This window comes from Manihot esculenta, chromosome 13 (genome assembly GCF_001659605.2).
Source record: "Manihot esculenta cultivar AM560-2 chromosome 13, M.esculenta_v8, whole genome shotgun sequence".
Lineage (NCBI taxonomy): Eukaryota > Viridiplantae > Streptophyta > Magnoliopsida > Malpighiales > Euphorbiaceae > Manihot > Manihot esculenta.
Window position 1 is genome coordinate 35678012 of NC_035173.2, and position 12709 is coordinate 35690720.

The 12709-nt window shown below is 33.1% G+C and overlaps 2 protein-coding genes across 2 annotated transcripts; both read right to left on the reverse strand.

Moving 5' to 3' along the window:
• Positions 1–1777: 1777 nt before the first annotated feature.
• Positions 1778–4159, reverse strand: LOC110629979 (reticulon-like protein B17). Its single transcript, XM_021777234.2, has 8 exons — positions 3442–4159; positions 3197–3350; positions 3035–3109; positions 2819–2960; positions 2663–2732; positions 2490–2555; positions 2284–2406; positions 1778–2175 (listed from the first exon to the last, which is right to left on the reverse strand). Exons 1-8 carry the CDS (start codon positions 3971–3973, stop codon positions 2030–2032), a joined length of 1308 nt encoding a protein of 435 aa, XP_021632926.1. The 5' UTR covers positions 3974–4159; the 3' UTR covers positions 1778–2029.
• A 6849-nt stretch (positions 4160–11008) lies between these two features.
• On the reverse strand, positions 11009–12456 carry LOC110629310 (amino acid transporter AVT1I). Its single transcript, XM_021776216.2, has 3 exons — positions 12381–12456; positions 11678–12285; positions 11009–11607 (listed from the first exon to the last, which is right to left on the reverse strand). Exons 1-3 carry the CDS (start codon positions 12454–12456, stop codon positions 11074–11076), a joined length of 1218 nt encoding a protein of 405 aa, XP_021631908.1. The 3' UTR covers positions 11009–11073.
• Positions 12457–12709: the final 253 nt, after the last annotated feature.

Genomic DNA, 12709 nt, shown 5'->3' on the forward strand with positions numbered 1-12709 from the left:
TTCATTACATTTATATCTTTATTAATGGGCTCTCTATACGTAACCACTAAAACGTTTTTTTTTTTAATATTATTATTAACTATTAATTTAATAAATTCAATTTTATATTCATTTAAAAAATTTTCCACTAGTCCATACTAAAAAAATATTGTTTTTTTTAATTTCTTCATATTGTTTTATTCTCTTTGCATCTATTCAATCCCTTAAAAAAAACTTGTTTTCTTAAAATTTATTCATATTGTTGACACTGAGTCTGTTTTAGTATTTTTCTTATAATCACAAATTACCAATGCAGCTGGGGCAGAAATCTGCTCTTCATTTTGAAGTCATTTATCCCAAAATTTGTATTATTTTTAAATGGATAATTTACGATTTAGTCCCTGAGTATTACCATTATTAACAAGTCAGTCCCTGTATTTTTAGAAACCTATTAAAACGTCCTTATATTTTCTCTCCGTCAACGAAATAGTTCTTCTATCTATTTTTACCGTTAAAAATATAGTAAAAGACTATATTACCCCCATTATTTTTCTCCTTCTCCTCCTCCTTCCTTTTCTTCTTCATCAATTCTTCTTCTGCTTCTTCTTCTTCTCCTTCTTCTTCTGCTTCTTCTCCTTCTTCTCCTTCTTCTTCTGCTTCTTCTCCTTCTTCTTCTTTTGCTTCTTTTTCTTCTTTCTCTTCTTCTTCTTCTTCTCATTCTTCTTCTTCTTCTTTTTCTTCTTTCTCTTATTCTTATTCTCCTTCTTCTTCTTCTCCTTCTTCTTCTTTTTCTTCTTTCTCTTCTTCTTCTTCTTCTTCTTCTTCTCCTCCTTCTTCTTCTTCTTCTCCTTCTTCTTCTTCTTCTTTCTCTTCTTTTTCTTCTTCTTCTTTTTCGGAGGAAGAGGAGGAGGAGGAGGACGAAAGAAAAGACAGGGACTATTTCGTTGACAAAAAGAAACAATAAGAACGTTTTAATAGATCTGAGAAAAGATAGGGACTATTTAGTTGACATAAAAAAACGATAAGTACGTTTTAATAGATATGAAAAAAGATAAAAATATTTTAATAGATTTTTGAAAATGTAAGGACTAACTTGTTAATAATTGTAATATACAATGACTAAATAAATGGTTTTATTTGAGGGTAAAATTGAATTTTAAAAATTTTCTCTCTCCTCCTTTATCTAATTTTAACGGAAAATAGGACGGAAGGACTATTTCGTTGACGGAAATAAAATATAAGGACGTTTTAATAGGTTTCTAAAAATAGAGGGATTGACTTATTAATAATGATAATATTCAGGGACTAAATCGTAATTTATCCTTTTTAAATTTAGACAATTTCAGTTGATTTTATCAAGTTGATAGGATTTTGTTTTAAATTCAGAATTTTATTGGTTACAGTTTTATTATAAAAATTTTGAGATATATTTCAACGTGTTATTTTTAATTTTTCATAAAACCAACAGTACGCCATATTTGCTCTTTGCTACAGAATTTCTACTTTTTAATAACTGTACTTATATCATTCCTATGAACTATTTGCGAGTAGTTCAATTTTTTAGTCTCCATGTTTAGACATTTTTAAACTAAATTTAATTTTGAATAATCGTAAATATGTAGTCATGTCGCTCTAACTTCTCATAATTTAATTAGAAAATCTATTATTTATGACCGCCTTTTTCTTTAAAATGATATCTCTATTTGTTTTGATAGAATTTATCCGATAAAATTTTATTAATACAATTTGCTTTAAAAAAAAATATTTAAAATAGTTTCAGCAAATACTTACTACATAATTGATAAAAAATTATCTCTCTTTCACATTTAACTATCATTATTTATTACGTGGGCTCAAATCTTAGACTATAATTTGAAGCATTAGAATCTGAAAAGAATTCCAAACGTAGCTTTATTGTTTGACTATCTATCTAGTCTTGTATTCTAATCACTTGCAGGTTGAGGTTGCAATAGCCATTGAAGAAGCTTTTTTCATCTCAGACTGCCACCAAGGATCAAAACAGAAGAAAAGCAAACACTCATTTCCATGATTATTTCTGGGAGGCCACTTCTTCTGCCACCACCAATGCCTTGGCTTGCTCAGGTTCTTGTTCCTGCCCTTCTCCTTCCTCTTCCCCTTCCTGGTTTGGTACCAGATTTTGCCGACAGCACCTTAAGATCACTAGAAATATAAATGCTGTAAAACAATACCAAATCTCATGTAAGAATCAATAGCTTAGAAAGTGACTACCATTGAAACAATCTCCAGGACAATGTAACTATTGTAACAATTCAATAAAATTACCTGCAAAAATCCGTGTTTTGACACTGGACATGTTCCAGAAGGCTGTGACTGCTGAAGCTGCCACAATCTTCTTGTGAGAACAAGCTTCCCATGCTTCCATCACCCGGCATTTAGTGAAATCAACTGTAACTCTCAACAAGTTAAAAATCCAACAATTCCTCAAAACAGCTCATTACATTTGAATTATATTTGTGGATTCTCTATACCTTTTTGGTCTATCTGATTGGAATAGCGTGAATATAATTTGGGCATTGTGAAACCAATGAAAAACCCTGCTCAAATTCCCAAATCAATAACCATATTCATAGATAAATATTTGAACAATTTAAAAGATAAGCAATTTGACAATGGCTGCAAGCTTTCTGGTGGTCTCACTCACCTATTGCACAGAGCCTCCACAGAGTTACAAGGTGGCCATACTCAGCTCCAAGAAGCAAGAATGGAATTACCTGCGGACAACAAAATGCCCATTTTGAGAACTCATGGAAGCAATCTTGGAAACTTGTTTAAGCATTCAGTGAGAATAGAAATTTACCTTGAGGGTCATGGATGGCTCTCCTGAGAAAAGCTCTCTTGTCTTTGAAATTGCAAGATTTGCAGGTGGTAGTATTAATCTACCCAGTTTTAAGATGTCCTCTTCTTTCAGCTTAAAGTTGCATCTCTTTTCCATATTATTTCTGTGATTAAATAACCAATCTCAGAAAACAGAACCAGAGATCAACATTTTATTACAGAAACATTGGGTTTGTACCTTGGACATATCGAATTTGAGATGAATGAAGCACCCAAAAACAAGAGCCCCAGTTGGGAAATGGCAGAGAAAATGCTAAAAAAAGCAAAATGGAAGAGATTTAGATGCATTATATTTGGTGAAAATATCAAATATAATCAAACAGAAAGAAGAGTTGCAGACCTGAAGCTAATCCCTTTGGCAAAGCAAGAAGATAAGAAACAGAGACACCCCAAACCAAACCAAAGACTCGATTTTGCAACATCCTTCCACATTATCAGATCATAAATAATCATCCCAATTTTATCCAAATTGCCTCCATCACCATCTTCAACTTCTGATTCTCACAAATCACCATCAAAGAAAATCAAAATCCAAGCAAAAAAGCATACAAGGAATAGAAACGGAAATTGCTTGAACATACATACCTGGAGAAGGATTTGAAGAAGGCAATGAAGGGACCAAAGAGAGCTTTTCCTTTTTAGATCTGCCGCTATGTCTTCTTTTTCTTACTTTACCAATCTCCTCCCCCAAGCCTATCAAATCTTTCTCTTCTCTACTCTCCATCTCCGACCTTCTTCTTGACCTTCTGCTATGTCTTGGCGAAGCACAACCCAGAGCACCTAATTGAGCTGCCCTGCTTTTGCATCTCCTGCGAGACCCAGTTGGCTCCATAGCCGCCTCCTCGGTCACCTCAATGCGATCAGCTAGCCGGCTTCTTGATTTTCTTGGAGATGGTGAGAGAAGAAGTAGGTCCCGGAAAGGAAGAGAATTAGTGGAAGATCTGAGAGACAAAGCCAAGGATGTTGATGGGGTCTTCTTTGCCGGTGAGGGCATGAGGTCTAGAGACAGATGTGGTGGTTCTTCATTGTCGATGGAACTTGTGATTCTAGCTAAACGAGAAGCTGATTTGCTTTGAGAATTCGGATTTGATCTGTGAGAAGGAGGTGTTGTATCCATTTACGAACGCTTTGTGTGAAACAATAGCAGATTTTCTTTTTGAGATTTCAATCGAGATTTCAGAGAGATCTTTACAGAAAGCTTGAATCTTGAAAATGGAATTTTGATTGAGAGAAAATGAGGGGACTGAGACAGGGTTTTTGATAGTGTCTCTGGTACTGGTAACCCCTAGAAATGGCAGGAGCCGTTGGAGAGGGTTTTGTCGCTTTTTGATATTTTGAATTTCCAGAGGTAGGAAAAGTGGGGCCACGAAGTGCAACGGTAAGTAACAGGTATGGGCTGTTTTATTTTATTTTGTGCCGTTAGTGGCTTTTGTTTTAGGGATCCATTTGTTGATGGGCTTGGCTTATTTTTAATGGCCTATAAGCTAAGGGCCAGAAATTTTATATATCCCGTGATTTCGAAATTTATTATATAGTATCTAAATTATGAAAAGATTCGTTAATTATTTTTTTAATTTTAAAAATATATTAAAATATTATAAAATTTATATTTTTTTATAATATATAATAATTAAAATTAATAAAAAAATTAATTAATAAAATTTTTAAAATATTAAAAATATATTTTTTGAAATCGAGACCGATGAACGCTGATCTTTACTTGCAAGGCTAGACCTGATGAGAAAGGCAAATCCAAAACTGGTCCAGATTGCGCACTTCAGCCCAGTCGAAAAATCAGGCCGAACAGACCTCACGCGCAGACTCTTTCGAAGGAAGCCCAACCTGACGACGCGACCAAAGGAAGGAGAGCAAGCCCGGTCATTTCGCAGCCCCTTCCGTATGCGTGCCGCGAGAAATTAAATGGCCGCTTGGCATGGAAAGGGGGTTCTGACACACCCGTACGTACGGGCTTGAGTGACAGAGATAGGTGGCACTGTTAGCAGAGAGGAGTACCTCAGCCCAATCAAAAAATCAGGTCGGACAGATCTCACGCGCAGACCCTTCCGAAAGAAGTCCAACCTAAAGGAAGGAGAGCAGGCTCGGTCATTTCGTAGCCCCTCACGCATGCGTGTCACGAGAAATTAAATGGTTGTCTGGCATGGAAAGAGACTCTGACACACCCATACGTACAGGGCCGAGTGACAGAGATAGGTAACACAATAGTAGAGAGACGGTTAGACGTCACTAGCGAATAAAAGAAAATGGAATAAAAGGAGAAATCAACTAAGCTCAAACTACCACTGTAAAATTATATTTTCTGAATTTTAAAGTTTTCATAATTTTAATTAAGAATGTTTCTTCAGAACTTATCTTTTTATCCTACTTGAAATTCTTAAACAATTAAACACTAATTACACTTTAGCATGCAAACAAACATTCTTAAAATTAGAGATAGCTTGATTTCTTGTTCTATCTTTTTATATGAATATTTATATCTATTTATTTTGATACTAATAAATTTGACAGTGGGAAAGGGAAAGCCTTCATTGGAAGAGAAAAAAAAAAAAAAAAAAAGACTGAGAAGATAATAGACAAAAGGCATATTCCATTCCAAGTCCAGAGGCAAAGGAATTAAAAATCCTCACAATACAAACCCCAACCCAACAACTCGAGCTTCAACTTCTTCTTGATCAAATGCACATTTATAATTAAATATAATCAAATCTTAAATAAATAGGACTTAAATTTGTTAAGCTCTTCCTGGAGCTTTTGGATCATGGTGAGTGTTAGCTCCAGCTCCTTGATAATCTGTGTGTTCCAACTCCATCCTTCCATTAATATAATATACTTCTCCCAAATCAATCAGTTCCTCTCCACCCATTGCATCCTGAATTTAATTTCATAAATCCACTTCATCAGAACTATGTTTTCAAAGAGAAACAAAAAAAAAAAAAAAAAGAAAAAGAAAATGTGACAAAAAAAAATTAATTATAAAGAAAGAATAGAGCATGCATCCTGAATTTTAACACTAGAGAGTTTGTTAGATAGTAGAACAAGTAAGAGACGGAGACCAACAAGTATTGAGATGATGTGCGATTCGTCACTCTTCTTTATTTAATGGATTTGAGATTTGAGGTTCGATCATTTTAAATAGAGCAAATACTTGTTGCGACACTTTTATCTCCCGTGTGAGTATAATTTATTCTCGAGATCGAAAATATTTGTTGATATAAAAAAAAAAAGAAAGGAAAAGAGATAGAAATTGTTCTTGAATCTTGATCTTTTTACCTGAGTTAGAAAATGGACTGAAGGTGGGTTTTCTTCATGAGCTGATTTCAGGCTTCCTGCAAACCAGGTAAACTTGGTAAATTCCGAGACATAACCACAAAATAAATATGCACATTAAGAACCCAGTTGGAGACTCACTAGTTGCAGGGACTGCAATAGAAGAAAGCACAAGAGAGAGAACCAGAAGCAGTCTAATAGGAAGAAGACACTTTGCCACCATTGTTGAGTATTTGATCAAAGAAGACAAATGTATAGAGATATAGAGGAGAGATGATATGAGATGTGATGCCTACACATAGTTTTCTGGGTGCTGGTTTATATAGAGCTTGGCTTACCACTCTTTGAGTTTTTTTGTTTTTTTTTTTTTTTTTTCTGATGAAAATATGCAAAAGAATAGAAAGCAATGCTCCCCACAAAGTCAGCTTCTTTATTATTATCCTTTTTTGGTTGATTCCACATTTCCACTTGCCAAACTCTCTCTCTCTCTCTTGATGTCATTCTCCAAAATACAAATAAGTAAAATTTTATATATGAGTTTTAGATCAGAAAAATTAGAATGAAAATAAAATCATGGAACATATAATGCGTTACACTAGTCTTAAATTCTTTGCAGCTGTTTATAATTTATTCATTTGTAATAAGAATATTCTATGCATCCGTATATATCTTAATATGCTACCATAGCTTTATGAATTATATGGAGCATTTATATATAAAAAGTTAAATAATTTTATCCATATTTTAATTTCAATGGAATTTTGTAGGCACCTTGGCAGACAGTTTTTGGTATTAAGGATCGACTGTGAAGGCGATTATCATAGCCGCCTATGTATTATTAATTACACAAATTTTCTAAAACAAATTCAAGGACAATAAAGCAAGTGATATAATAAAATTATCATCCAATGTAGATTATGCGCTGATATTTAAAAAAAATAAGGTTACATAATAAAAATATAATAAATTAAGAAAAAAAGATACAGACACTTTAGATCTCAGTTTTTTATCAAGACTTACCCTCTTAATTTATAAAGCGAGATTTCATGAAAAATTATCGTTAAAGGCTATTATATATTATATTTTCCTTAGCCTTATAATCACGAGATCTCCTATCAATTAATCAGTACCAATCAGATTTTCAGAAGATATAATAATTAATTTCATCTTTTTACTGTATAAAAACTCATGATCACAGAGATTAAAGTATGCATTCTTACCCAACTACTATTGAGTTTTAAGTAATTTTTAACATGTCTTTTCTTCGGTTCGCTCAATCGCTCTTTTCTTCAGTTTACTGACTCTCAAGTCAGAATAGATACCGTAGATACTAACTATCTCACATTCTCTTTTTTGCATGTGATCAATCACAATACATTTCCATTTCAGTCACGGTACATTTTCATTTTAGTCACATCAGTAAAATTAAGGACTAAAATAATATTCTTAAAGGAAGAATCAATTGATGAGTGGAAGAAACTATATATTAGTTTTCATTGATTATAAAATATTATTATAGTATATTAGTTTGGGTCGTCCATTATATCATGTCATAGAAATGTATACTTATAAACTTTATGTTCTAGATGTTCATAACTAGGTCTGAGTTCCATATTGATTTGGTTTAGCATGCAAATTTAAGACAAGATGCAAGTATTTAGGGAAAAAAAATGCTAGTTAAATGATATTAGAATTTAATTTAACCATAAAATTCCAACATAACTAAATTATTTTTTAATAATATTTAAAATGTCATTTAAAAAAAAAAAGAAAGAAAATTCTATCTCCTAAACTCAACACTTTTGGACATTATGTGCATTGAAAAATACTAAACCAACATTATCAATATCATCATTTGTTATATTAATCTTATGATCTAAAGTCTCATGGTTTCCTTAAAGGCAAAATATCTCTACAATTAGATATTTTGAATGATGGGACAGTGCTGGCTAGATTGAAACTTCTTAGCATAGTATAACAATTTTAGTGCTCATTATTGGTGTTGATTAGGGCTCCATGCTGCATTTTATAATGAAGATGAAATGATCAAAAGGACTTTGTTTAAGCCTTCAGGTGCCCTAATGGTAGGTAGATGTCCATTGTGAGTTGGTGGGTGGGTGTCAAGAAAATAGATACAAACATCAATGGCAGCCCTTCTCCCAAGCCAACAGCTGTACAATATATGAGCTTAATCCAAAGATCCCATTAACATATTTTAAAAAAAAGGTTGTTGTAACTTTCAATGAGGGGATGAATGGAAGCCAATAGTGAAATCTATGCAAGGCACTTGGGCATTAGAAAATATAGATTGAACATTAAAAAAATAAAATATACATGATATTATTAAGACATGTGTTTTGAAACTGAGTGGTGGTTTGATAGTTGAAAGTAAGCAACTAAGAATGTGGATGCTTACTCATCTCATGGTACAATTGTCTGCCAACTGCATTACTTAGCTTTGCCCTTCTTTTCCTTTTTCTTTTGGTGGCATCTTGGATTTGTATTGTAATATTTCCTTGTGTGTTTTTTCTGAATGCCATAGGTTCAGTTGTTCACACTTCACAGAAAATGGAAGGAAGCATGATTCTTAGAATAAGAATGAAAAATAAACCCTAAACCCTAAACTCTTGAGATTATAATTTGACCCGTGTGAGGAAAAAAAACAGACATGAGCCTTAGTCTAATCATTTTTTACACCTTTGACGCTGTGTTGTTTTGAGCTCTTTGGTGACTTGGAAATCCCATTTCTTGAATTTTCTCTCCATCTCATGGAATTATTGTTTTTGTAAGAGTAAATTTGGAAGAAAGAAAACAAGGAAAGCCCCCATTTGAAGCTTGAATTTAGCTTAGGTTATTTGATAATTAACTTCCAAGTTAAAATTGCACAAAAAGACAAAAAGTTGCAATTTTTATACTTCCAACAAGTTGGCTATCAGGCTTCTAGGTGGAAGTAATTACTAGGATGTATTTCTTTTACTTTGAATTTATTTCTTTTGTTAATATCTGGGTATCCAATGGCTTTTTCCAGTAAACTCTTCTGAATGACATATGCTCAAGCTAAATTCTTTATTCCTTCAATTATCTATTTGGATTTGCAGAGCTCTACACCTATAAATCCAAGTACAAACAAGTATATAATTAGTTTATATCCTCATTTGAAAAAGGTGGCCTAATTAGTTTACTAACATTATGATAAAAATGATTAATTTAAATGTAAAAATTATCACTTTCTGTTTCCATTTGATGAAGCTTAGCTTGCAGAGACATCAAGAGAACTTGGGATAACAGTGATTGTTGATGAGGTTTATAATCACATAGCAATTGGAAGTGTCACATTCCAAAATTCAAGAATAGAAATGGAGGAACTTTTAGACTTAAATTATATCATTATACTTGACACATAATTTTTTAATAAGTAAAAAGTTAAAAGTTGTGTTTAGAGATCTACCTTGCATTTGATATAGCGTTATACGTATAAAGACTAGTTAAAATAAGAATTACTAATAATAATATTTTAATGTTAAAATAAGAATTACTAATAATAATATTTTAATAAGAATTACTAGTAATACTATTTTAATTTTATAAATTTTAATAACTAAGTCATAGAAAATTCAAATAAAAAAATAGATATATCTTAAAATAAAACAGATGATGTGATAAGTAAGTTGGAACTAAGTTATTTTTGAAAAATATTTAAGGGTTTCCCGATATGTTAGATTGAGATACATGTTAAAATCAACGTGCAAAATGAAATTTTAAAGTTTTAAAGTGTAATTTCAATAGATCAATTTATGAATATTGAAAGTTTAAAAATTAAATTGAAATATAGTGAAAAATTTAGTAGATTAAAGTGTAAATATAGAAAGTTTGAAAGTAAATTTCAAGTTTGCATAATTATTGATCATTAATTATGTTTGACATATACTCCACAAGAGTATAAATAAACATTAAAAATAATAAAATATAAATCCATGTATTTACTACTTTAAGTTAATACGTTTTATTTATAAATTTAATAATGTGAACTAAGTAAATATTGACGATATATAACTGTAATTGCAGTTTTTCTATTTAAAGTTGTTTTGATAAATTAATATATATTTAAACAAATTAAATAATAACCGACGGCTATATGTGAAATTGTATATAGTATGTGTCCATGGGCAAATTTGGATCCATTGTGCCTGTTCTTACTCTGGGATCTCTATCAAAAAGATCGAAACTTCCTGGTTGGCGAATTGGCTGGATTGCAGCATGTGATCCTGATGGTGTGTTTGAGGAATGTGTGGTCTGTTTCCATTTCTTCATCGCTTTCGGCATACCTATTTTAGTTATTTTTGGCTTCTTTCAAAACCCTGCCTTGTATTAATTTCCAGTTTTGGTTATTCCTTAAGCATAAAGTTTTGCAATTATTACTTTGTTGTGCAACTTTCATTCCGTTTGTGCTTATTTGATGAAAAGCTAACTGAGGTTTTAGCCCTTTATATGTTGATATTTTTTTGCTTTATCTAACAGGCAGCAGTTCCAGAAATCCTGGAGAGAACAAAAGAAGAATTCTTCTTGAAAATTATTGACACCACAAGAGAAGCAGCAGACATATGTTATGAAAGGATTAAGGAGATCCCCTGTATTTCCTGTCCACACAAACCAGATGCATCCATGTTTGTTATAGTAAGGACTATGAACAGTGGAGATCATGAGATTCATCTGTCTCGGAAACGCCATATATTTACTACATTAACACATACATAGAGTGTACAGTCAAGATGTTTCATAATATTTGAAGCAAGAGATGAAAGATCTAGTATGATTCAATCCACTCCCCTCTTAGACATCATTCATTCAGATAACAAACATCTACGAAACGAATTCGGGAGGATCTCTTTCTTCATTAAGCAAACCCACTAATAAAATTTGCTCCTCCTAAGCTTAAACACCACTAATATCAGTATGCTTTATAGCCTGAGCAATAGATGAATATGTTCCCAAAATTCCAACTAAAATTGCCATTAAAATTATGGTGAGTATACCTGCAAGCTCAATTCCCCAGTTTTGATACGCTTGAAAAATCTTCAAGTAGCATATGCAAGGGAGCAGGAATGAGACTGAAACAACCAACACTGCTCCACTCAGGGCTGTCACAGTCTGGAAATATGGAAAGAACAGGGCCAAAACCACTGCGCTAATTAGCAAACATGTTCTGATTATAATACTAATTGGTTTAGAATCTTGATACCTGGCCGGCAAACAACTTTCAATATCATTGGCAATCGGTGTTATTGTTAAAGCATATTTGGCAACAGGACCTGCCAATATGGTGTATATTGCTATCTTGGCACTAGCCTCTTGCACAGGCAGATTCAGTGTCACCTGAGATTGCACATTCTGGCCATATATGAGGTAACCCACTATGGCCATGCAAAAGTAGTTGATGCTACATACTATAAAACTTATAAGCAACACCTGCAAAAGGAGCAATATTGATGGTAAAGTTTTGTTGTTTACAGAAAATTGAAGCAGCTAGCTGACTCACCATTGAAAACTGGTCTTTCTTTCTCATTGAACTGTATATAGCAGGAAACATTGCATGAGCACCATAACAGAAAGAGTACAAGCTAAGAGCCGTTGGCATTCCTTGCAAATTAATAAGCCTTCCCCCGCCATGAAATCCTTCCCCTCCATTTACACCAGCCCAAAAAACACAAACAACTATAATAACCGAAGATAGAATCCCAGTAGCTGACACATATGACATGACACCCAAATCACTTAGCCACATTGAAGGCCATATCACGAGGCCAGCAAGAATAACAAAAGCATGCTTCCCATCTAGAGTGAGGCTTCCAAGTTTCAATACAAAGTGTGGTGAGAGCTTATGTAAGTTGTCTTCTTCCATTATCAATAAGCCTGTAGCAACAAAATATAGCTCTAAAGAGGTGAAAACGGAAGCAACTACTCTTCCTTTGGAACCAAAGGCATGAGCAGCTATATCGGAGTAACTTCTGATGTGAGGGTTTGTATCCATACACCGACGAATCAGGAGACTTGTGAAATAAGCTGCAGTTGCAATCAAAAAGAGGAGGATCAAGCTTAACCAGCCTCCTGATGAGAGTGCATATGGAATTGATAGAATCCCAATCCCTGACACATTCAAATGATTCCATCTTAATGAGCTCTTACATACAATAAAACAAAAACTTCAAAGGCAGAAAGCAAAATGATGATGACATGTATACCTGAAAGGGCGTTTATGCCATTAATGCAGGTCTTAAGGAAGCTTACTTGTTTCTGTTCATCAGGTATAATGGCCATTAATCCGAACGGGAAATGAGAAAAAAACGGAAGGAAATTAGCAGTAGCTAGTGTTGATTGCAATGGGCTCTTGCTGGAACAGATAAATTTGCAGCAGCAGCAGCAGATGAAGAGAATTAGAGTTGAATGTCTTTTTGGGTGTCAAAGATTGAGATATTTATACACAAATTGATTACAACTTAAGCTAATTTTTAGCTAAAACTCAGAGTTGTTACAACTGAAAATAATAAAATGAAAATGACAGGTAATGCTA